This window comes from Trichomycterus rosablanca, chromosome 9 (genome assembly GCF_030014385.1).
Source record: "Trichomycterus rosablanca isolate fTriRos1 chromosome 9, fTriRos1.hap1, whole genome shotgun sequence".
Lineage (NCBI taxonomy): Eukaryota > Metazoa > Chordata > Actinopteri > Siluriformes > Trichomycteridae > Trichomycterus > Trichomycterus rosablanca.
This window is the reverse complement of record NC_085996.1, coordinates 38264348-38291133: the sequence shown is the minus strand read 5'-3', so window position 1 is coordinate 38291133 and position 26786 is coordinate 38264348. Positions and strand designations below refer to the sequence as shown.

The following is a 26786-nucleotide window of genomic DNA, read 5'->3' as shown; positions in this document are numbered from 1 at the left end:
TGGAATTTCTTGCTTTTTTAATGTGTTTGAGAGCATCAGTTGTGCTGTGCAGAGGTAGAGTTGGTAAAATATAAAACATATTCTGGTTTGTTTAACATTTTTTTGTTCACTACATGATTCCATACGTGTTCCTTCATAGTTTGGACGTCTTCAGTATTAATCTACAATGTAGAAAATAAAAATAATCAAGAAAAACCACTGAAGAGAAGGTGTGTCCAAACCTTTGACTGGTACTGTATATATATATGTAGAGAGAGAGAGACTGTTGGAGTCAACTTGTTTCCTTCACGTGCGAATTTCGGTTCGTAATCCGAAATTTGTTCATACGTTAAGAAAACAATCGCTCATAACCCAAAATGTTCGTATGGTAAACGGTCCGTAAGTCAAGGGTCTACCGTACAGCTCATCTTCCACTTAGAAACCTTGTAAACATTGAACAGAGGTGCCTGAGATTGGACCAAAACACATTCTGAGTAGTTGAGTGTGTGTGTGTGTACACACGTGTGTTACTAGATTCAGTGTTGAACAAAGTTTAATTTCATCGAGTTACTACACGCCAATAGCTCCCATTCGGTGGAACAGACCATAACTTCAGTGTTGGGGTGAAGTGTGAGACAGCTGCCGACCTCGTGCAGTAAAAAAACGTAATGCCCGACCGTGTGCGTGAGTGTAAACGTCTCATCCTGATCGAAACAGATCTGTAGATTATAGCAAAGCCTGTAGGATTGACCTGTTAATCTGCACAGCCTGTAAACATGATTGATTCCACCAGACTGTACAAACGCAGGCTTTCTGATGTGGGCTGGCTCGCTGAGGCTTCGCGGCTGTGCTGTTTACGTGCCGCTGACTCCGATACCAGCCTGGGTACAGCTGCAGTGCCTACACGCGGGCTCCGGGTTGGAGAGCCGAATGAGTCAGTAGCGTGGGTCTGTGCCAGCGTTTGTGCCGGGACTTGTTTTGTCAGTGTGTTCGGCGTCGGGTGTGATTTTGTTCTTCCATTGGAGATGATGAGCACATGTGGAAACCTGCCTCCTACCCCACATTCCTCCAGCCTTCACTCCAGCTTTGTTTACAGAAAAACTAGTGTTCAAAACCCTGTTCGGGACAGTTTTACCTCGACTAACTTTGCTAGACCAAAGCAGATTCTGATTCTTTTATACTAGCCTACATTATACAGACAAGATCAAATAAGCAGACAGAAAAAATAATGCCTATCTGGCCATAAAATGACACATGGGTGTTAAACATGGCATTAAAATCCAAATAAATAAATACTGTGCTTAAATAAACCAGACGTAGGTAGTTCACTGGGGACGTGTGTTTGTTTAAGCAGAATACAGGAAGTTCGGCTGTATTTATCTGCTTTTACGTTCAGATTATTCGGAAAACTAGTTATTTTGCTGGCTCGGTGGGTAGCACTGTCGCCTCACAGCAAGAAGGTCCTGGGTTCGATCCACATGTGGGGCGGTCCGGGTCCTTTCTGTGCGGAGTTTGCATGTTCTCCCCGTGTCTGTGTGGGTTTCCTCCGGGAGCTCCGGTTTCCTCCCACAGTCCAAAACATGCAGTCAGGTTCATTGGAGACAAGGAATTGCCCTATAGGTGAACGTGTGTGTGCCCTGCGATGGACTGGCGCCCCGTCAAGGGTGTTACTGTGTGCCTTGCGCCCATTGAAAAGCTGGGATAAAGATTTTCCACAACGCAAATCATCAAAAGTTTGGTGATACTTAAAACTGAACAAAACTAAAAGCTGATTTGTTCACTGTGTAAAGCTTTGACGGTACCACAGCAGCACCGGCGCCATGTTGCACGTCTATATTGTTTCATTACGCTTCTTAATCGTGGAGATCTTGGAATACCGTATTTCAAAGCGCAAAATGCTTCTCATGTGAATGCGCCCGAACACTCACCACTTTGTTTACATGGCTTAGAATGTTAAGTGCATTTTGAGTAAATGTGTAGGTTAGAATCGGGGCTCATTCTGTCGTTACTGTACGTCGGACTTAATGAGACGTGGCTACATCTAACTGTTTTATCTCCGCTATAAGTTGAAGCACTTTGCTTTGTGTACGGAACGCCATAAACACGAGCTGCACTCTGTTTAATATGGAGCGCTGGAGAATGTGATCATATGGACGTAAACCCTGTTTACATTTAGTTCTGTGTTATATTATTATGTCGTACAGTAAATGAGATTCTGAATTAAATTTTTTGGAGGAAAATTAACCGTTTAGATGAATCGACTAATCAATAAAATAGTCTATAGATTAACTGATAGAAAAATAGTAGTTAGTGGCAGCACTACTATGATGTCCTGGCACAGTAAAGAAGTGTTATACAGTGTGATCACCGCTGGTACAAACGACCTCCTGTACCGTTCTGTTGAGCGCCCGGTTACGATACAGGACTACACACAGACCGACTTTTACTGACAATAGAAACGAGTGTTTTGTCTTTCGAACCGCTCTGCACTAAGCGCCCGGCTCTGTGTCAGCACCCTGGACGCAGCACAAAGCAAAATGAATACGTATAATAAGTCAATCATTTTAAATAACACAATCTGCCATCGTGAAAGTGTGTAATAATTAACGTCATGCCTCGTAAATGGTCTTTGTTGGATGCACAAAATAAATGGTCGTGTTTGCTTGGCTCTTTAAAAGCTCATCTTTCCTCTAGGGATGTCCACTTCCTTTCTCTATCTGCGACATACGACAGACAAGAGTTTTCAGAGTTAAGAGGTCAATTATCACCACCCTAAAAGGATGCATTAAAGCAAACACTTGTCTATTTAGCCTTTATAGTGCTGCTTTATTTTTATTTACTATGATTCAGTAGTTTGATGACGGATATTTTTATTTTTTAACATTGTGTAATATTCAGTAAAGGTGGCACAGGAACCGAAACCCAGTCTGAAATTTTATCTCGCCACAACTTCAGCATGAGAGGAAAGCCAGTGACGCCTGTCGTACATTCTGTACGTTTTTGGTTCCTGTTGGTTATTTTTCTCAGAAGCTGCATGCCTTCAGGGTTTAGTGCTGTAAAACTTGAACTGACATTTTACACTAACAATGATGTGTTAAAGTAAAAATGAAACGCTGACGTTTACAGTGTATTAGAAAAACTTCTATTAATTTAGTGCTGGGCACCGTGCAGATAAGCTGCACTTACCATATAGAAGCACTTTGTAGTTCTACAATTACTGACTGTAGTCCATCTGTTTCTCTGCATGCTTTGTTACCCCCTTTCATGCTGTTCTTCAATGGTCAGGACCACCACAGAGGGGTGTGTTAGTGTGTGTTGTGCTGGTATGAGTGGATCAGACACAGCAGCGCTGCTGGAGTTTTTAAACACCTCACTGTCACTGCTGGACTGAGAATAGTCCACCAACCAAAAACATCCAGCCAACAGCGTCCTGTGACCGCTGATGAAGGTCTAGAAGATGACCGACTCAAACAGCAGCAATAGATGAGCGATCGTCTCTGACTTTACATCTACAAGGTGGACCGACTAGGTAGGAGTGTCTAATAGAGTGGACAGTCAGTGGACAGTCAGTGGACACGGTGTTTAATCCACTCATACCAGCACAACACACACTAACACACCACCACCATGTCAGTGTCACAGCAGTGCTGAGAATCATCCACTACCTAAATAATACCTGCTCTGTGGTGGTCCTGACCATTGAAGAACAGCATGACAGGGGGTAACAAACTATGTAGAGAAACAGATGGACTACAGTTAGTAATTGTAGAACTACAAAGTGCTTCTATATGGTACGTGGAGCTGATAAAATGGACAGTAAGTGTTGAAACAAGGAGGTGGGTGTAATTAACTTTTAAAATGAAGTGACTTTCTGTTCTCAGGAAAAAAGAAAGTTTGGGGTAAATAGAATGAATGACTGTTAGGACTGTTTTTCCCAGCAGCCATTCTGTTTACCCAGAACTCTTTCTTCCTGATCCAGCTTTTCCATCACTGATACACCCAAACATTTTTTCCCTTCTCTCTTATTTTAGCCGAGTTTGATTCTTAAACAAACAGACACGTTTACTCTGAGAGAAAAGCGTTAAGCAGACGTGGAGTTGATCACTTTGTTCTGTCATTTCGCTCTCTGTTTGCCTGAGGTGGGTAGTAACAAGTCACCTTTACCCCAAAAATGTGCTTGAGAGAATTAAAAAGTAAAAACTACCCTTCTGTTTGTGTAGTCTTGTACGAAGTGCTTCACTCTACACCCATGTTTTTTATTCCTGTGACCGAATTTAAAAACTAACATCATAACGTTTATCCAAAAGCAACTTACTATACACCGATCAGCCATAACATTAAAACCACCTCCTTGTTTCTACACTCACTGTCCATTTTATCAGCTCCACTTACCATATAGAAGCACTTTGTAGTTCTACAATTACTGACTGTAGTCCGTCCATCTGTTTCTCTGCATGCTTTGTTACCCCCTTTCATGCTGTTCTTCAATGGTCAGGACCCCCACAGGACCACCACAGAGCAGGTATTATTTAGGTGGTGGATGATTCTCAGCACTGCTGTGACACTGACATGGTGCTGGTGTGTTAGTGTCACAGCAGCGCTGCTGGAGTTTTTAAATACCGTGTCCACTCACTGTCCACTCTATTAGACGCTCCTACCTAGTCGGTCCGCCTTGTAGATGTAAAGTCAGAGACGATCGCTCGTCTATCGCTGCTGTTTGAGTCGGTCATCTTCTAGACCTTCATCAGCGGTCACAGGACGCTGCCCACGGGGCGCCGTTGGGTGTATATATTTGGTTGGTGGACTATTTTCAGTCCAGCAGTGACAGTGAGGTGTTTAATAAACGCTCCAGCAGCGCTGCTGCTAATACCTGCTCTGTGGGGGTCCTGGCCATTGAAGAACAGCATGACCGGGGGCTAACAAAGCATGCAGAGAAACAGATGGACTACAGTTAGTATTTGTAGAACTATAAAATGGACAGTGAGTGTAGACACAAATAGGTGGTTTTAATCTTATGGCTGATCGGTGTAGTGACCAATTAAAATGCAAGCAGTTAAAGGCCTTGCTCAGGGGCCCAACAGTAGATGCTAAGATCCAGTGACCCCATATCACTAGTCAAATACGTTAATCGCTGAGCTTAAACTGTCCACTAAACATTTCTGTGCAGCATGTGTACGATTGCAGGTTTTAACTCTAAATGAGTAAAATAACTCCTGAAACATGATGTTTTATGATTATATGTAGGACCCCTCTAAATTCACAGGGAAATCCGCTTAATTTCACGGACCTAGTTCTTCAAAAATTACAGACTTTACAGATTTGTAAAGAAAAGTCACACGTTTCACGACAGTCATTAAGTAATAGAACAAATAGAAGCTACAACTCACAGCACAGCTACCTTAATAGTTAAATGTAAACCTAGAACATCCAGCGACGCTGCGAGGCTTCATGTTCTGTCTTAAATACAAAAATTCTCGTCCGTGTTTTTAGCTGCTGTACACGTCCACATCTTGGACATTTTGACTAAGCGATTGCTAACTGAATTGCTGTAAGGTTGCTAGGCAGATTAACCAGTAAACGTGAGACACTTGAGCACTAAGCCAACGAAAGACATTAAATTCCTAAACACAAGGCTTTGAATTTCACAGCACATTGCTTATTACACGGGGAAAGGCTCGATACGATGGTTAGGACCTTATTTGTATGTATTGTTTAGGAAAGCTGTCAGTTTTAACCTCTGTGACCTTTAGCTCTGTCTGTGCCAGTCAGGAATATTATGGGCTTATTGATATTCAAATCACAAACAAACACGCGTTCATTTAACTAGAATGCAAACCACCAGACTGCCAAATCACCTGCAGGGCGCAACACCTAAATAGGCAGCGACGTGTCTGAAACCTGCAGATGTTCTCGGACACCCTGTGAGATATTAGAACATCTGAAAAGATTTAGCTACGCAGTCAGAATTTAAGCAATGTATTGGAGCATTTAATACTGCTGAAATAAAATACTATTACTATTTCTATGTTTCAAAAGTTTAATTTTTCAATAGAGTATTATTGGATTGAATTGGTTTTAACTGCTGAGGGGTAAATAGCTACATGCTAAGCAAAGGAAAATACAGATAACATCAGATAAATACAAATATACGTCCATGCACACACACACTGTGTTTGTGTATCTATACAACTGCATTGTTTATTAGACTGGACTATAGTGTTTTACAAAGCTTTCAATAACGAGGCACAGCTTCTTATACTGAGGCACAGCTCCCAATACTGAGGCACAGCTCCCAATACTGAGGCACAGCTTCCCATACTGAGGCACAGCTTCCCATACTGAGGCACAGCTTCCTATATGGTTTCAATACTGAGGCACAGCTTCCAATACTGAGGCACAGCTTCCAATACTGAGGCACAGCTTCCAATACTGAGGCACAGCTTCCCATACTGAGGCACAGCTATCTATACGCTTCCCATACTGAGGCACAGCTTCCCATACTGAGGCACAGCTTCCCATACTGAGGCACAGCTTCCCATACTGAGGCACAGCTTCCCATACTGAGGCACAGCTTCCTATACGCTTTCAATACTGAGGCACAGCTTCCAATACTGAGGCACAGCTTCCAATACTGAGGCACAGCTTAGCCTCCCGTACTGAGGCACAGCTTCCCATACTGAGGCACAGCTTCCAATACTGAGGCACAGCTTCCCATACTGAGGCACAGCTTCCAATACTGAGGCACAGCTTCCCATACTGAGGCACAGCTTCCCATACTGAGACACAGCTTCCTATACGCTTTCAATACTGAGGCACAGCTTCCAATACTGAGGCACAGCTTCCCATACTGAGGCACAGCTTCCAATACTGAGGCACAGCTTCCCATACTGAGGCACAGCTTCCCATACTGAGGCACAGCTTCCTATACGCTTTCAATACTGAGGCACAGCTTCCAATACTGAGGCACAGCTTCCAATACTGAGGCACAGCTTAGCCTCCCGTACTGAGGCACAGTTTCCCGTACCAAGGCACAGCTTCCCAAACTGCAGATTACTGTACTGAGACACCTTCCTGTACTGAGACTCAGCTTAGCTTCTCGTACCGAGGCACATCTTCCTGTATCGAGGCACATCTTCCTGTATCGAGGCACATCTTCCTGTATCGAGGCACATCTTCCTGTATCGAGGCACAGCTTCCTGTATCGAGGCACAGCTTCCTGTATCGAGGCACAGCTTTCTGTATCGAGGCACATCTTCCTGTATTGAGGCACAGCTTAGCTTCTCGTACCGAGGCACATCTTCCTGTATCGAGGCACAGCTTTCTGTATCGAGGCACAGCTTTCTGTATCGAGGCACAGCTTTCTCTATCGAGGCACAGCTTTCTGTATCGAGGCACAGCTTCCTGTATCGAGGCACAGCTTTCTGTATCGAGGCACAGCTTCCTGTATCGAGGCACAGCTTAGCTTCTCGTATCGAGGCACATCTTCCTGTATCGAGGCACATCTTCCTGTATCGAGGCACATCTTCCTGTATCGAGGCACAGCTTCCTGTATGGAGGCACAGCTTTCTGTATCGAGGCACAGCTTTCTGTATCGAGGCACAGCTTTCTGTATCGAGGCACATCTTCCTGTATCGAGGCACATCTTCCTGTATCGAGGCACAGCTTCCTGTATCGAGGCACAGCTTCCTGTATCGAGGCACAGCTTCCTGTATCGAGGCACAGCTTTCTGTATCGAGGCACATCTTCCTGTATTGAGGCACAGCTTAGCTTCTCGTACCGAGGCACATCTTCCTGTATCGAGGCACATCTTCCTGTATCGAGGCACATCTTCCTGTATTGAGGCACAGCTTAGCTTCTCGTACCGAGGCACATCTTCCTGTATCGAGGCACATCTTCCTGTATCGAGGCACATCTTCCTGTATTGAGGCACAGCTTAGCTTCTCGTACCGAGGCACAGCTTTCTGTATCGAGGCACAGCTTTCTGTATCGAGGCACATCTTCCTGTATCGAGGCACAGCTTTCTGTATCGAGGCACAGCTTTCTGTATCAAGGCACATCTTCCTGTATTGAGGCACAGCTTAGCTTCTCGTACCGAGGCACATCTTCCTGTATCGAGGCACATCTTCCTGTATCGAGGCACATCTTCCTGTATCGAGGCACATCTTCCTGTATGGAGGCACAGCTTTCTGTATCGAGGCACAGCTTTCTGTATCGAGGCACATCTTCCTGTATCGAGGCACATCTTCCTGTATCGAGGCACATCTTCCTGTATCGAGGCACAGCTTCCTGTATCGAGGCACAGCTTCCTGTATCGAGGCACAGCTTCCTGTATCGAGGCACATCTTCCTGTATTGAGGCACAGCTTAGCTTCTCGTACCGAGGCACATCTTCCTGTATCGAGGCACATCTTCCTGTATCGAGGCACAGCTTAGCTTCTCATACCGAGGCACATCTTCCTGTATCGAGGCACATCTTCCTGTATCGAGGCACATCTTCCTGTATTGAGGCACAGCTTAGCTTCTCGTATCGAGGCACAGCTTTCTGTATCGAGGCACAGCTTTCTGTATCGAGGCACATCTTCCTGTATCGAGGCACAGCTTTCTGTATCGAGGCACAGCTTTCTGTATCAAGGCACATCTTCCTGTATTGAGGCACAGCTTAGCTTCTCGTACCGAGGCACATCTTCCTGTATCGAGGCACATCTTCCTGTATCGAGGCACAGCTTTCTGTATCGAGGCACAGCTTCCCGTACTAAAACACAAGACTTAATCACAATGTGGTTTGTTCTCAGACCATATACCAGCCATTCGAGTGCCAGCAACACGAGACCTGTTGTATAAGGAGCCGGTGTATAAATCGTGTTTACACTTTCTTCAGTGTGTTCATGTTTCTGTTGTGAGCAGCGAGCTCGAGCAGCCCACACATTTCAATCCTTTTGTTTGTGAATTAAACAGCGCCGGCGTGTGAATGATCACAGATTTTGGTGTGAAATGAGTGAATGAACTCCTGGAACATGAGGTTTTATGAGAACGTTTTATTTATAGTCTCAGGAAGCTTTCTGCTGGGCTTTCTGGTTAGGAAAGCTACCTTTTTCAACCGTTCGCTCTGCCCGCGCTAGTCTGTAATATTGTAGGCTCATTGATATTCAAATTGCAAAATAACAAGCATCCATTTAACTAAAATTGGAAATGTAAATTTGGAAAGTAATAAAACAGACCCGCAGGTGGTGCGGCTGTGAATTATGCGAGACCAATACTGCTGGGATCCTGGGTTTGAATCCCCAGCAGCGGCTATTGGGATTGGGGGGCTGGCTTGTGTGGGGAAGTGTGTTACCACATTGCGCCCAGTGATTGCTGGGAAACTAGACCCACAACGACTCTAATCAGGATGAAGTAGTAAAAAATAAAAAAAAACAGGAACATGAGATGGAATTAGATCAAATTTGCAGTAACGCATGTGCCACTTTTCATTTCTAATATATTTTAAACATCCACTTACCATATAGAAGCACTTTGTAGTTCTGCAATTACTGACTGTAGTCCATCTGATTCTCTACATACTTCGTTAGCCCTCTTTCATGCTGTTCTTCAATGGTCAGGACCACCACAGAGCAGGTATTATTTAGGTGGTGGATCATTCTCAGCACTGCAGTGACACTGACATGGTGGTGGTGTGTTAGTGTGTGTTGTGCTGGTATGAGTGGATCTGACACAGCAGCGCTGGTGGAGTTTTTAAACACCTCACCTCACTGTCACTGCTGGACTGAGAATAGTCCACCAACCAAATATATCCACCCAACAGCGCCCCGTGGGCAGCATCCTGTGACCACTGATGAAGGTCTAGAAGATGACCGACTCAAACAGCAGCAATAGATGAGCGATCGTCTCTGACTTTACATCTACAAGGTGGACCGACTAGGTAGGCGCGTCTAATAGAGTGGACAGTGAGTGGACACGGTGTTTAAAAACTCCAGCAGCGCTGCTGTGTCTGATCCACTCATACCAGCACAACACACACTAACACACCACCACCATGTCAGTGTCACTGCAGTGCTGAGAATGATCCACCACCTAAATAATACCTGCTCTGTGGTGGTCCTGTGGGGGTCCTGACCATTGAAGAACAGGGTGAAAGGGGGCTAAAAAGGTATGTAGAGAAACAGATGGACTACAGTCAGTAATTGTAGAACTACAAAGTGCTTTTATATGGTAAGTGGAGCTGATAAAATGGACAGTGAGTGTAGAAACAAGGATGCTGTCACAGTACCGCAGGTCACTTTGGATAAAAGCATCTGCTAAATGCCGAAAATGTAAATGTGACATAAATATCTACAAAACTCAACTAAATCAGCATCAGATTGTCACAAAAGTTCTCAGACCGCCTGTGAGGTATAAGAACATCTTAAAAATAAAGTGCCAAGCTAGGGACCTTTCAACAACACTGTAAAAGATTAAATTCTTTAGTGAATTGAACAGACTGGGCTGTTGAAGGCTTTGTTATAGGTGGGAAAACAGTTCAAGCTTTATTGTTTGGAGGATAGTTATTGTCTCCTTCTCCTGAGGGATTAGTCTGAGGGAAATGGCCCAGAAAAACACCCCCCCCCCCCCCCCCCCCCCACACACACACACACACAGGCGAATAACAATGCTCATCAGAAACATATTTTCCCAGCCCAGACACTGTTGCACTGTTTGTGGAACAGGCCGTAATCCAAGCCTCTGAGGTGGCGTTTAGCCCGACTAAGCCTCCACAGACCCGAGCGATCAGCCGAATGTAATCAGCTTTAGTCTGTAGTTGTGTGTACAGAAGGATGATTACAGTTTCACTCAAATACAGTCGCTGTAAATGGTTTTTCCTGCTTTGTGGACCTACCCCAGTAATCTTTATGATATTACACCAACCCCTGAAGTGTTACCCAATGACAAAAATCACACAGCAAGCCGTCCGTCTGACTGCGATGTAGGTATTGTGTGAAGCAGTTTACACAATCTGGCTGATGTATCATCGTTTTAATGATTGTTTTTGGTCTTTAAGGCTGACTTGAACTGCCTTTTTATTAAAAAAGATCCAGTCTGCACCAAAAAAACCACAATTGCTCTCTCGGGTCTAAATTTAACTGTTTTTAAGGAAATTCCATTACTCAGTCATCAGATACGAGGGGCACTTCTACAGAACAGCATGGGCATGTTTCCTCTTGACGCTTTCAACAGAGGAGTCTGAAGAACCGGAGTATGATGGGATAAACACATGGAGTCTATCCATTAAGCATGATGAAGACAAAGCAGTTTGTCAGTTCTGCTCAACTACTATTTATTGTGCTTTTATTAGCCGTCTCATCCCGGTCAGGGTCACGACAGGACCAGTTGAAACACTACAGTGAAACACTGGACGCAAGGCAGAAATACACATACTAATACTGGACAGTGCGCCATTCCATTGCAGGGCTTCATTCATCACCAGTCATGTCAGTGTAGACGCCCAGCCGGACGATAGGTGTCGTGTCAATGATGCTGCTGTTAGCAAAGAATGTATTACATTTTACCACATACTAAATAGATTAAAAATTATAGGTAAATGAGAGTTTTAAATAGATAATTTGAAAAATATTTTTGTGTAATTGTAGTTTGTTTATTAGGAATTTAATGTCATGTTTTACACTTTAGTTACATTCATGACAGGAACGGTAGTTACTCATTACACAAGATTCATCAGTTCACAAGTTTATATCGAACACAGTCATGGACAATTTAGTATCTCCAGTTCACCTCACTTGCATGTCTTTGGATTGTGGGAGGAAACCGGAGCACCCGGAGTAAACCCACGCAGACACGGGGAGAACATGCAAACTCCACACAGAAAGGACCCGGACCGCCCCATCTGGGGATCGAACCCAGGACCTTCTTGCTGTGAGGCGACAGTGCTACCCACTTAGCCCGTGTAATAAACTGTACAAACGATGTAGACAAACGCTTTCCTGTATTAAAGTCAATATGCAACAAAAACAGTGCAGGTGGTTGTAGCCTAGTGGTTAAGGTACTGGACTAGTAATCGAAAGGTCACTGGTTCAAGCCTCACTACTGCCAGGTTGTCACTGTTGGGCCCCTGATCAAGGCTTGAATAAAAGCGTCTGCTAAATGCCGAAAATCTAAATGCAGTTATTAAATTAAAACGACTCAACAATATGGCTTAAAGCTTTTTCCTCTTGGCTTGATGGTTTTTGTGTGTTTAAAGGTCATGAAACGAACGTAAACAATAATCTAGTACATAGATGTCTGAAATAATGTGATAAAATGAATAGAATAAAGTAGAATAGATTAAACTCTATAGTCATTGTGCAGCGTACAAGTACAGAGCCAATGAAATGCAGCAGCATCTAACCAGAAGTGCAAGTGCAAGGTAGAGATTATTTACTTATATTACTATATTACTATTAGATAGATAGATAGATAGATAGATAGATAGATAGATAGATACTTTATTTATCCCGAAGGAAATTATTGGTCTCCGGTAGTTTAACAAGCAAAAGAAGAGAAACAAATACAAATAAAGTAAGTAAATAAGGTGCATTTATACAGAATATGGTATGCAACAGAAAAACAGTATGTGCAAATTGTGCATCTGGTACATGTAATAGAAGCAGTAGTGTATCTATTCTGATAAACAATATATACAGATATATAAGAATAAATACAGAAATATAGAAATAAGGATATTGTTAGTTATAAATATATACAGTGTAAATATTTATATATATATATATATATATACGTATATATATATAATAGAATATGACTATAGACTGTGTATCAGATATAGAATATATCAGACATATGTAGGCATAGGTATGGATGAGTATAGTAGTAGTGGTAATATACGGATAATAATAATAATAGCAATATATGTAAAAAGTATAATATATATATACAGTATATATATATATATATTGAAGTGCAGCAGTGACCAAGATAATGAGCAGTGTGTATGAGTAGTATATATATTTACAGAGTGAGAGATAAAAAGTAACTAAAAGTGACTAAAATGTACAGAAATAATGTGGTAATTAATGAGTTTAAATAAAATGGAGCATATAAGTATAACATATATACAATATATACATGTAAATCAGGGATATACTGTATTAATTGTACCATATTAATTGTGTAATTAGCACAGCACTCTGTGTAAAAAAAATTAATTATTTCTTATTAAATTTTTATACTGTGTATATATATAAGCCAAGTAAATTTGTCAGATCATGAACGGCGTCATTTTTTACAAGAGGACGAGAGGCAGGTTCTCTCTGTTTTATAAAAGATGTCAAATAAAATCAGCCAGTAAACTACAACGTCACATCCATAACACTAGATTATTTTCTTTATAATTTAATTAACATCAACCGCTTTATCTTGGTCAGGGTCACGGCCGGTCCGGTTTCGTCGGAAAGCACCGGGTGCACGGCAGGAGCGCGGGTCTTTTGTTTCCTTTATTTTCCCATTTTTATCAAAGGGATGATTATTAGCCTCATAAAAAGTATATTTATATACACACCCTAAGTGTGTAGCTACAATATCCTGTGAAATCATAAATTTTATATTATCAATATATGACAGATTTATCTGTGAACAATAAAATGTCAATTTATTACCCAATTAATCATCGATTATCTGTTTTGTTTTGTTTTTTTCAATTGCAAACTGCAATGTTTGTGTGAAAGAATTTTAGGAATTGATCATTTGCCAGTTATGAGCAAAGGTCTTTTTTGTGTGTGTGTGTGTGTGTGTGTGTGTGTGTGTGTGTGTGTGTGTGCGCGTGTATACACAGTAAACACACTTTAATAGACTCCCGATTTAACATTCCTGGATTACCTATGACCCCAAAGTATTTAGTGTATTATAGGAAGAAATTTACTTTAATACGTGTGTGTGTGTGTGTGTGTGTGTGTGTGTGTGTGTGTGTGTGCACCCCTCCCTAGACACGGTTAGTCTTCATGTACCCTTGAACGTGAATGCGTCTGTAGGAGTCACGCTGTGTAAGGGTTAAACTTTATCTGAGAGTTGTATTGAAGGCATCGGCTCTTTCGTTTCAGTAATCGCCAGGCAGGCTAAACTGGTTTACGCCCAAGTACCTTGGAATTAATGCCATTCACGATGCCACCTTACTTCCTTCACCTTTTGTTTAAACACCTGTCAGTTCATCTCCCTTCATGTGCGTGTGTTCCTGATCTGGTCAGGTTTGCCAGAAACAACACGGACGAGGCAAAGTTTCTGCCCAACCTGTTTAAGCCGGCTTTAGCAGACATAAAGTGCACCGCAGTGGCAGCTCAGGGACTGGACTAGTAATCAGAAGGTTGCTGGTTGTGGCGCAGCAGGATATTCCACTAGCACACCACCAACAGAGGCTGGGCGCCATCTAGCGGGCATAATCGGCAGCCTGCAGCAGACACGTTTCTGCTAGGGAGGGATGACTGGACTATGTGGGCGGGGTCTTCAAACGCTGTGTAAGGACCCTGATTAGCAGATAGAGAGGCATCTGTGCAGAGTGCACGGGTGAAAAGAAGGGGTCCGCTAAGGAGGCGTGAGCAGCAATATACCCACCTACTATGTTTTATTTGTTTTATTGCACAGATTCTGTGGCCCCTTATTGCACGTTTCTTTTCTACATCTGGCCCCCAACTAGAAAAGTTTGGACACCCGTGATGTACACCTTACAGCAGGCCGGCTACTTTCTACTATGTACATTTATTTGTAGGTTTCCATTTATTCTACAGCCGGAAGTATAAGAGTCGACAGTCGCTTTGGTGGTATATGTGATTCTGATGAGTCAAAACAGTGAGACAGTTTGTTGCTCCACCGTTTCCTGCTTTCCATGGATGGTCTCCAGTAACTTTATATGCTTCTTTTCTTCACTTTGCGTCTGTCTGAAATAGGGCTGCCACTAACGACTATTTTTCTATCGATTAATCTACAGACTATTTTACCGATTAGTCGATTAATCTAAACGATTAATTTTCCTCCAAAAAATTCTATTCAGAATCTCATTTAAGCTTCTTTTATTTTGACAACAGACTGTACGGCATAATAATACAGCACAGTACTAAATGTAAACAGGGTTTACGTCCATATGATCACATTCTCAAGCGCTCCATATTAAACACAGTGCAGCACGTGTTTATGGCGTTACGTACACAAAGCAAAGTGCTTCAACTTATAGCGGAAATAAAATAGTTAGATGTAGCCACGTCTCATTAAGTCCGACGTACAGTAACGACAGAATGAGCCCCGATTCTAACCTGCACATTCACTCAACACTTACTTCACATTCTAAGTGATGTAAACACAGTGGTGAGTGTTACGGCGCATTCACATGAGAAGCTTTTTGTGCTTCGAGTGCCGCGGCGACCGCAAAAAACGCGAGCCCGACACACCAAAAGTGCGCTGCGGTCTAACTGAACTCGCTAAGAAATACGGATTCCAAGATCTCCGCGATTAATAAGCATAATAAAACAATATAGACGTGCAACGTGGCGCTAGTGCTGCTGTGTATTATACAAGTAGTGCTGAGGCAAATCACATGAATGGAGACGAAGAAATTAAAACAGATCATTTATAAACATAGTTTTAAAAACGATGCATCGATTTAAAATATTGACGTCGACGCATTTTTAGCATCGACGTCACCGATTAGGTCGAGCAATCGCGCCAAACCTAGGCCTCAGTAGAGAGGATTCTAATAAGACATCGAACAAGGTGGATTACTTTGATGCATTACTTTTACCTCACCACGGTTTTCACTATGTAGAGAGATTACAAGGTTTTTACTACAAGTACTACATGTTGTGTAACGTCCCAGTTTTCTTATACCGTGTGTCGACACTCCTCAGACGCACTTCAGGTGACTTCTTCAGAACTGGCTGTTGAATAATATTAAATAAAAAGCAAACCGAATGACTGTAGAACTCAGACGATGAGTAAAGCAGCTGCCCGTCTGTGCTCGTCTGTGGTTTTGCTATTATAACCAGCCAGCTGTTGCATGCCTGGAGCCTTCAGCTTTTGTCATAACTCATTCCCTTTCCGTTGCTTTCGCAGGCTGTTCCAAACCCTCAGACGTGCCACACGGCAGGGCGAACCTCACCGAGACGAGCCGCCCTTCCTTTCCTGTAGGCACAGTCCTGCAGTACAGCTGTGATTCAGGATACACACTGCGCGAGGAGAGCGTAATCACCTGCACCCCACCGGGCCACTGGTCACCCGACCCTCCCCAGTGCATCAGAAATAATGGTAAGTCAGGCTGGCAAACCAGCGACAGTTTTTGTTCCTTAATTGTGCACACGCCCCCTTTTTTGTTTAAATACATGCATTTGTAGGGTCTGTCTGAAAACCTAGCACTCTCTCTACGTAGACACATATTACGTCATCCTATGCTCACGAGAAGAGGGCGTGTCTAAATTCTTAGATCCCTTAAAATGCTCCTACTGAGGCGCCTTAGTTCTAGGTGATAATCTGACTGAATAACGAGGGAGCGTCCGACGCCTCCTCAGCGCTGAAGGCAATCCCAGCATTCAGTGCGGCACGACTTTCCTCACGAAAAACGACAAACGTGGCGGACGAATGAAATGCGGAGCAACCAACGGAGTTCTTTTTAAATGTAAATAAATTCTCATTGATGTTTAATTTGTATAAAAGTGTAACTATACGAGTGTCGTTTATCTGTAAATTCAGGCTCGTCAGGGACAGTTTAACCGTTTTCTGTACACGGAGGGAGATGGTAGCTGGCGTGCTAGCGGGTTGTGCCGCCTCAGCCAGTCGGTTTGAACGTCCCGAGGCTAACTGGTGTTAGATTAGTAAGCTAAAACTGGTGCCCAGGTGGCGCTGTGGGATATTCCGCTTGCACACCAGCACCGATTCTGAACTCGACTGGGTGCCATCTGGCGGGCATAATTGGCAGTGCCTGCAGCAGATAGTAATTGGCCACCGTATCTGCGGGGTGGGGACCGGACTATGTGTGGGTGGGTGGGTCTTCATACGCTGTGTAAGGACCCTGGTTGGCATAAGAGACGCCTGTGCAGAATGCAGGGGCGAGAAGAGGAGGGCCGTACACGTGTCGGAAGAGGTGTGCTCTCCTCAGATGCAATCTGGTATCTCTCAGCAGCGGAAGACAAAATTGAGTGAGCTAAATTGGGGAGAAAAGTAAGCTAAAACTAATATCTGTCTAAGTAGTGCGTCTAAATAATCTGCCTTATGAGTTCCATGTCTTATTAGAATCCTCTCTACTGAGGCAGCTGATCAGGCAGGCAGTAGGCAGCAGACAGACCCTTAATGTTTTCCTGATTGGATTCACCAAACCTAACAAGGATCCTTTTGTGTGTCTCTAGTCTGTAGTCCTCCTAGCCAACCGGAGAACGGGGGCTACATGTGCCACCCCTCACCCTGTCCGAAACTGACCGAAGGCACGGTGATCGAGTATTTCTGTGACGAGGGCTACACGCTGAAAGGCTATAGGTACCACACGTGCCAAAACGGAGAGTGGGACTCGGCAGCGCCTATCGTCTGTCACCTCGGACAAGGTAAAGAAAACTCAAAAGAACAACCGTGACTGACTGAGACGCTACACTATACAGCCAAAAGTATTCTGGCCATATAAGCTCCACCTAAGCTCCACTTACCGTATAGAAGCACTTTGTAGTTCTACAATGACTGACTGTAGTCCATCAGTTTCTCTGCATGCTTTGTTACCCCCTTTCACCCTGTTCTTCAATGGTCAGGACCCCCACAGGACCACCACAGAGCAGGTATTATTTAGGTGGTGGATGATTCTCAGCACTGCAGTGACACTGACATGGTGGTGGTGTGTTAGTGTGTGTTGTGCTGGTATGAGTGGATCAGACACAGCAGCGCTGCTGGAGTTTTTAAACACCTCACTGTCACTGCTGGACTGAGAATAGTCCACCGACCAAAAACATCCAGCCAACAGCGCCCCGTGGGCAGCGTCCTGTGACCACTGATGAAGGTCTAGAAGACAACCGACTCAAACAGCAGCAATAGATGAGCGATCGTCTCTGACTTTACATCTACAAGGTGGACCGACTAGGTAGGAGTGTCTAATAGAGTGGACAGTGAGTGGACACGGTGTTTAAAAACTCCAGCAGCGCTGCTGTGTCTGATCCACTCATACCAGCACAACACACACTAACACACCACCACCTGATTAGTCCTGAGAGTCCTGATTATTGAAGAACAAGGTGAAAGGGGGGTAACAAAGCATGTAGAGAAACAGATGGACTACAGTCAGTAATTGTAGAACTACAAAGTGCTTCTATATGGTAAGTGGAGCTGATAACATGGACAGTGAGTGTAGAAACAATGAGGTGGTTTTAATGTTATGACTGATGGGTGTGTGTATATATATATATATATATAATACGAGACCAATAAAACAAGCATAAAATACTGATTCCTACCATGAATATCATAAACGTGACAACATGGCATTATAAAAACAAACAAACAAATTACTGCCACTGTCTAAGAGTAATTAAAAGCACAAGTCGTGCACCAGCACCACCAGGATCCTGCTACGATAATCTTTTAGATCTGCAGGAAACACTTAATCATATTTATCATTCTTAACATAGTTGTGTAGCCCTGGTCTGCATTGTACATGATAGCTGTGTCATATCCTGTCCAGCTCTGTTGTTTTTCTCATATTAGCAGCTCTGTGTGTTACAGGGAAGGAAGAGCGCTCTCCCCTCGCCATGCCAGCTCTGTCTATCGTGGCCACCACCGCCAGCTCGGTGGCTCTCATCCTGCTGCTGGTCGTCCTCTTCGTCCTGCTGCAGCCCAAACTCAAGTCCTTCCATCACAGCAGGTCAGATTCCGGCCACCCTCAACAAAGCACCCGCATATCAACACATACAGATATTAGGAAACAACATAATGCTTAATAATCAGTTTGATTAGAATAGAACACCTTTATTTTTCTTACATACACCTGCAGGTGTACAGTACAACCAGATGTAATTAATTGTAAAATTTAAGTTTCAGTAAGACTACTTAATTGCATGAACATTCGTATTATAGATAGAAAGATGGATGGATGGACGGACGGACGGATAGATAGACGCATATATAGATAGACCGATGGATAGACGGATAGACAGACAGATAGACAGATAGACAGATAGATAGATAGATAGATAGATAGACAGACATGTAGATAAATAGATAGATAGACGGATAGCTGGATAGACGGACGGATAGTTGGATAGACAGACAGACAGACAGACAGACAGATGGACAGAGATAGACAGACAGACAGCCAGACATGTAGATAAATAGATAGATAGACGGATAGCTGGATAGACGGACGGATAGTTGGATGGACAGACAGACAGACAGACGGACAGACGGACAGACAGAGATAGATAGATAGATAGATAGATAGATAGATAGACAGACGGATAGATGGATAGATAGACGGATAGACAGACAGATAGATAGATAGATAGATAGATAGATAGACAGACAGACAGACAGACAGACAGACAGACAGACAGACAGACAGATAAAATAAAATAAACTATTATAAAATATGTATTTTAATTGTAAAATGTCAGATAGAAAAGCATTAAAACGGTTTATTTTAGTACCTCACTACAGCACGTAATATAACTGAACGTTTTAGATCAGTAATTGGGTCACAGTTTAATCACCCGTATCCCTCTGACGTATTTCTTTCTCCTCCTGTCGGCCGTGCAGACGTGAGCAGGGCATCTGTGGACAGGCCGCCTCCCTCGACGTGGAGGGAGTTCAGGTCTCTCTACCTTCCTACGAGGAGGCCGTGTACGGCAGCGGCGGAGCGGTGGCTCCTCCTCCCGCCGCGTCCCGCGTGAACATCGTGCTTTCAGAAGGGCCGCAGACGGAGCCTCCGGCCACAGAGCTCGGACCACCTCGGCCCGAGCACAGCCTCCCCTCCACCTCCGGCTCCAGCTCGGCAGGGTCCCGCCACTCCGAGACTGTGCTCGTCCATCAGGTGCCCTCCTCGTCCTCCTCTTCCTTATCCTCGTCCTCGTGGGCCGCTGAGCCACACGGGGCGGCGGCGGCGGCATCAGCGCGGCGACAGAGCAACTCGAGCAGCGATCAGCACAGCCTGCTATCTCTCACCTCGGTGGAGGAGTACGGCGACGGTACGAGACTAGCCTGTGTTAGGCTCTGTTTCTTTCTGTGATTTTCTGTGCAGTAAACTGTCTCTGCTGCTGGGAATTCTTTTATTTATATACTTTTTAATATATTATTATTTTCTTTTACGATATGATATTTAGACTTTTTTTTTTTTTTCATGTCTAAGGATTTAACTGTTGTATCATTTCAATAGTCTGGATTAGGTCCCTTGTATTCATATTTGAAAGGTTTTGTGCTATAATGACCGCACTTCAAATGCTGGACTGCACTTGAATGTGCCGTTTTGAGACCGGATAACAGAACGAGATGCAGCGTGCTATTTATTCTCCGATCACGTCCGGAAAGTTTGGTCATAAGAGGAAATGGATGGTCAGAGCTTGCTGCAGTGGATTAAATGTAGCTTAATAACTGATGCGGATCGCATTACTGATGAAGGGTGATGCATCACACACACAAATTAGTCTGCTTAGAGTTTTTAAAATGAGAAATCTGTACGCCTTTATTTGTCATATATACACCGATCAGCCATAACATTAAAACCACCTCCTTGTTTCTACACTCACTGTCCATTTTATCAGCTCCACTTACCATATAGAAGCACTTTGTAGTTCTACAATTACTGACTGTAGTCCATCTGTTTTTCTGCATGCTTTGTTACCCCCCTTTCACCCTGTTCTTCAATGCTCAGGACCACCACAGGACCACCACAGAGCAGGTATTATTTAGGTGGTGGATCATTCTCAGCACTGCAGTGACACTGACATGGTGGTGGTGTGTTAGTGTGTGTTGTGCTGGTATGAGTGGAGTTTTTAAATACTGTGTCCACTCACCGTCCACTCTATTAGACACTCCTACCTAGTCGGTCCACCTTGTAGATGTAAAGTCAGAGACGATCGCTCATCTATTGCTGCTGTTTGAGTCGCTCATCTTCTAGACCTTCATCAGTGGTCACAGGACGCTGCCCACGGGGCGCTGTTGGCTGGATATATTTTTGGTTGGTGGACTATTCTCAGTCCAGCAGTGACAGTGAGGTGTTTAAAAACTCCAGTAGCGCTGCTGTGTCTGATCCACTCATAAAGGGGGCTAACAAAGCATGTAGAGAAACAGATGGACTACAGTCAGTAATTGTAGAACTACAAAGTGCTTCTATATGGTAAGTGGAGCTGATAAAATGGAAAGTGAGTGTAGAAACAAGGAGGTGGTTTTAATGTTATGGCTGATCGGTGTACATATACAGGTGTACAGTACGAGTTGGGTATAGAGCGCAGGGTGCAGCGCCCCTTCCTGGAGCAGAGCAATCTCTCAACCTTTTGATTAATAGCCCAAAGCTCTACCCACTCGGCTACTAGTCTTTTAGAGACGCTTTTATTCTTATACTTGCACTTGTGACCGAATATAGTTTGAGCAGTTGAGGGTTAAGGGCCTTGCTCAGGGGCCCATCAGTGGCAACTTGGTGGTGGTGGAGCTTGAACGCATGACCTTCTGATTATTAGTCCAGTACTTTTCTCCCGACTTTAGCGCGTCCAATTGCCAGATTGCGTCACGCTTCCTCTCCACCGATGCCGACTCGGCTCTGATCGAGGAGAACGAAGCTAACCCACGCGCCCTCCGACACGTGGGCAGCAGCCGTATGCATCTCGTCACCTACTCTTTGATGAGTGCAGTGCAGATCAGCACTGTGTACGGAGAGACACACCCTGAGAGCACTCCTTTCTCATCTCTGTGCAGGCGCCATCAATCAGCCAGCAGAGGTCGTAATTGCATTAGTAACAACAGGCCAATCGTTGTTCATGTGGCCGATATGATGTATTCGAGATCCCAGCTCTGGTGTGCTAGTGTGTGTTTTACCGCTGCATTATTCTAAATGTCTTCAAATGCTAATGATTTTTGTCGTTAGGTTTAAGTGTTAAATGCTGCACTGATTTACCAAACTAACACTTGTCTTATTTCTTGTTCTTAAACAGACATCCCACTGCTAAAGGAGGCCTGAGAGCACACGCAGCGTCCTCCTTTACACGGATGATGACCTGGACTGTGGCTACCTTAGCTTTTTAACCAAACCCTTCCCCCCTGTCGCCGCCCTACACAATGCAGGAGTAAACAAATGCCTCTCGAATGCCTTTCAACTCTTCGACCCGGTGAGATGTGCTGTGCTGTGCTGTGCTGCTCGTGCATCGGATCGGTCAGCTCGATGGACTGTATACGACCCCGGTATACTCCAGATCTCCCACATACTCTCTCGAAATGGTTCAAACTATAGGATTATGTATAACGCGTACATAACACGAGCTGAATATCACTCACCTGTTATCTACACCTCTTTTGCTCGGGTGTAGCAGCGAGCCGTTGCACTCGTTCCGTTTCTCGTCTGTGTGACGAAGTGGTGAAGCGACCGCTCATTCTTCGAGTGTGTTTCCATGCACTGTAATAATCAGGTCAGAAATGTGCTCGTAAACAGAGCAGTACGATATCTCTGAATCTTTAAATCAAGTCAAATATGTTACTAAATGGTCAAACAATGAAGACGTCTTTGATTAAGGCCAATAATATGTTCAGTCCTGGAGGGAAAACATGCCAAACCCAAAATTGCACCGATCTTAAACAAGCCAGAACATTTTTTTAAAGCTTTTGAACACACAGACGTGTGTTTTCTTATCAAACATTTAAATCTGTTTATACCTGAAGACTATTCAAGTGAATTCCGCAGTTTTTCTCGCTGACAGGTCACCGCTGTTATGAGGAAATGGTCTTACAGGTCTAACCAGTTCATTTTCTTAGACTGTGTCCGAAATCGCACTTCCATACTGACCAACACTCGCGAGAGCGGTACGCGAGAGCGGGTAGCGTGTCCGAATACGTAGTATTTATTAAACAGTACGTGAAAAGCCCCCGGATGACCTGCTGCATGGGCGGCTATTTTTGAGAACGCAAACACAGCACACTTACGGTCCGATAATCGATCCCATAATTCAACTGGGGGTGGCACGGTGGCTCGGTGGGTAGCACTGTCGCCTCACAGCAAGAAGGTCCTGAGTTCGATCCCTAGGTGGAGCGGTCTAGGTAATTTCTGTGTGGAGTTTGCATGTTCTCCCCGTGTCTGTGTGGGTTTCCTCCGGGAGCTCCGGTCTCCTCCAACAGTCCAAAGACGTGCAAGTGAGGTGAACTGGAGATACTAAAACTGTCCATGACTGTGTTTGATATTAATTTTGACCTGATGTACCTTGTGTAAGCAGTAACTATCTGTCCTGTCATGAATAGAACCAAAGTGTAAAACAATAATTGAACAAGTAGCAATGCTACCTCCACCTGACCACTGGATTTAGGATTCTAGATTTGCTATTGGTAGTTCTGCTGCTGAAGTAAAGTCCCATGAAGACACATTTCCCCCACATCAGATGAATAAAGTGCTCTAAATGAACGGATTTTCTGCACCTCGATTATTCTGTACATGAAAACACACTCAGTAACTGTGACCTCTTACCGAGGGGTTTGTTTGGCAAAGATTTTTGCTAAATCAGGCTTCTGTTTAACAATGCTGCATGATCTGTGCATCGTACTTTTATTCTTCTCTGTTTTTAAAGCTTTGTGCACAGCACCGTGCACATCAGCAGCATCATCATGATTTCCATATGTGATTTCCATATACCAAGAGTGACATAACAGGGATGAACTGGTTTACATGGTACTGGCCATGCCTGCTTTGTGTGTGTGTGGGTGTGTTTTGGCTTTTTACTTTACTCACTGACTGTTGTAAAGAGGGCTTGATTACAATTTTTGTTTAATTTAACTTGGTATAGAATATCTTTATTTATAAATAAGTCCCCACACTTACAGAAAATGTGCAAAACTGACACCTGAACCTGAAATCTATTCAGACACAAACGCAAAACATCTAAACATGCAGGTCCAATTTCTACCAGCTTTCTTTCATCATATACAGTCGACCCTTGACTTATGAATGTAATTGGTTCTGAAGGGCTGTTCTTAAGTCAAAATGTTCGTTAGTTAAACCTATTTTTCCCCATAAGAAATCATGTAAATAGAATTAATCTGTGCCAGACCTCCCAAACCCCCCCTTACCCCTAACCTTTCTAATGTCTTAAATGCTCTTTTTTGTTATAAATATAAGTATATTTCCCCTTAAATCTTAAATTATAGAATAGATATTACTGTAATAAACAATAATAAACAACCATACACAGTAGTACTGTACATAAAAACACACACATCACATCTCAGTACAGTACGTGTGCTGTACCATACACCATAATACATTTCCTTCTTTTTATATAACATGTATCTACCAGAAACAACAATAACTCTCATATTTCTCTATTATTTTCTTCTTTATTTCAGTAGTGTTGTATTTTGTAGGTGTAATTGCACGAAAGAATACTTTACTGAGCCGAGTTCCTTCTTCTCTCTCACTCACTGTCCCCTCTGTCTGATAAACAGTGACACCTACTGGCAGGAGTAATTATACAACAAATAGTGATTTTTTTTTTTTTCATTTTCTCACCACTGCACTTTCTCTGCACCTTCTTTGGGGCCATTTAAATATAGAATTTTACAAAATGTAAAGAAAACACCAGAAAAACACCGTCCGCTGTCCGAATGTTCGCTCACTGTATGTGTGTATATACTGTATATATATATATATATATATATATATATATATATATATATATATATATACATACACAGAGAGAGAGAGAGATAGAGACGCTCGGAGTCAACTTGTTCGTGACGTCACGTGTTTCGCGAATTTCGGTTCGTAATCCGAAATGTATTCATACTTTAAGTTGAAAAAGATCGTTCGTAACCCAAAATGTTCGTATAGTAAACGGTTCGTAAGTCAAGGGTCTACTGTAATTGATTATTGCACCCCATGGATTAATAATCATTGATGTAATTAATGGTTAGTGAACAAATCTTATTTAATGTGTGCTATGGGTGCTTGCGGATTTTTCTCTCGGTCAGAACGGCTTACTCGGCATACTCGATCATTTTTGCATGTCGTCATTCAGGATTCGTTTCCTCAGTCTCATGCTTCACAGTATCGACACGTCTTCAGTTTCCTTATGGCCTTACATTTAATTTCCTATGCATAAACATGGGTTATGGGTTTTCAGAGGTGTGGGGGACTTTTTATTGTTATTTTTAGATGACACAGCTGAAACAAAGGCTTTATTATTTTCTTCCCTAAAGCTTTTCCCTCCTGGTGGCTTTAATATTTGAAGTTTTCAGCGCCTTTGTTCTGACGCTGTAAATTCTGTTCCTGTAATTGTTGAACTTTCGAAATCCTTGTTGCATCCCTCGGCACCATTGTATGGTGTCAGTCATCCTGTCCTTCCTCTTTCTGTTGTTGTTTTTTTTCTGTACATTGCTGTGGGTGTGAAGATAGTATTTTAATATTTGTATAAAGTTTAATTTAATTCTACAGTGTGTCTGTATATAACTATTTCTAATTAAAGCTTTTTTGAAGTGCACCTTCTTCTCTCATTCATTGTACACTTCTCTAGTACCCAGACTTCAAGTACTTACACTGATCAGCCACTGACTACACTCACTGTCCATTTCATCAGCTCCACTTACCATATACAAGCACTTTGTAGTTCTACAAGTGGATCATTCTCAGCACTGCAGTGACACTGACATGGTGGTGGTGTGTTAGAGTGTGTTGTGCTGGTTTAAGTGAATCAGACACAGCATCACTGTCACTGCTGGACTGAGAATAGTCCACCGACCAAAAACATCCAGCCAACAGCGCCCCGTGAGCAGCGTCCTGTGACCACTGATGAAGGTCTAGAAGACGACCGACTCAAACAGCAGCAATAGATGAGCGATCGTCTCTGACTTTACATCTACAAGGTGGACCGACTAGGTAGGAGTGTCTTATAGAGTGGACACAGTGTTTTAAAACTCCAGCAGCGCTGCTGTGTCTGATCCACTCATACCAGCACAACACACACTAACACACCACCACCACCACCGCTCTGTGGGGGTCCTGACCATTGAAGAACAGCATGAAAGGGGGGTACAAAGCATGCAGAGAAACAGATGGACTACAGTCAGTAATTGTAGAACTACAAAGTGCTTCTATATGGTAAGTGGAGCTGATAACATGGACAGTGAGTGTAGAAACAAGGAGGTGGTTTTAATGTTATGGCTGATCAATGTATATTTGAGATTTAATCAATTTGTCTTCCGCTGCTGGTGGATCCCTGATTACAGTTGAGGTGGGTCTATTGCTGCTCACGCCTCCTCCAACCCACACGCAGCCCTTAGTGGAACCCTTTTCCACCCATGCACTCTGCACAGGCGCCTCTCTATCTGTTAATCAGGGTCATTATACAGCGTTTGAAGACCCCGCCCACATAGTCCGGTCATCCCGCCCTAGCAGAAACGTGTCTGCTGCAGGCACTGCCAATTATGCCCTCTAGATGGCGCCCACCTGACCGGTGGCGCCTGAGGAGTTTAGAATATCTGTGCTAGTGTTCTAGTGGAATATCTTCTTTCAATGTGCATGAAATTACAAATTCATTCAGTAGGTGGATTGGCTGCTGTAAATTCACCCCGGGAGTGAATGAGTGTTAATAAATCAATGCCTGATGCCCTGCAATCATTTAG

At 43.4% G+C, this 26786-nt stretch overlaps 1 protein-coding gene across 1 annotated transcript in view; it reads left to right on the top strand.

Moving 5' to 3' along the window:
* Positions 1–25645, top strand: part of susd6 (sushi domain containing 6) — a 49994-nt gene extending 24349 nt beyond the window's left edge. Inside the window, exons 3-7 of the mRNA XM_063002385.1 lie at positions 16065–16256; positions 17351–17542; positions 18705–18843; positions 19734–20161; positions 22121–25645. Of these exons, the coding sequence (XP_062858455.1) occupies positions 16065–16256; positions 17351–17542; positions 18705–18843; positions 19734–20161; positions 22121–22146 (977 nt within the window). The 3' untranslated portion in view covers positions 22147–25645. The remainder of the gene's footprint in view (positions 1–16064; positions 16257–17350; positions 17543–18704; positions 18844–19733; positions 20162–22120) is intronic.
* Positions 25646–26786: the final 1141 nt, after the last annotated feature.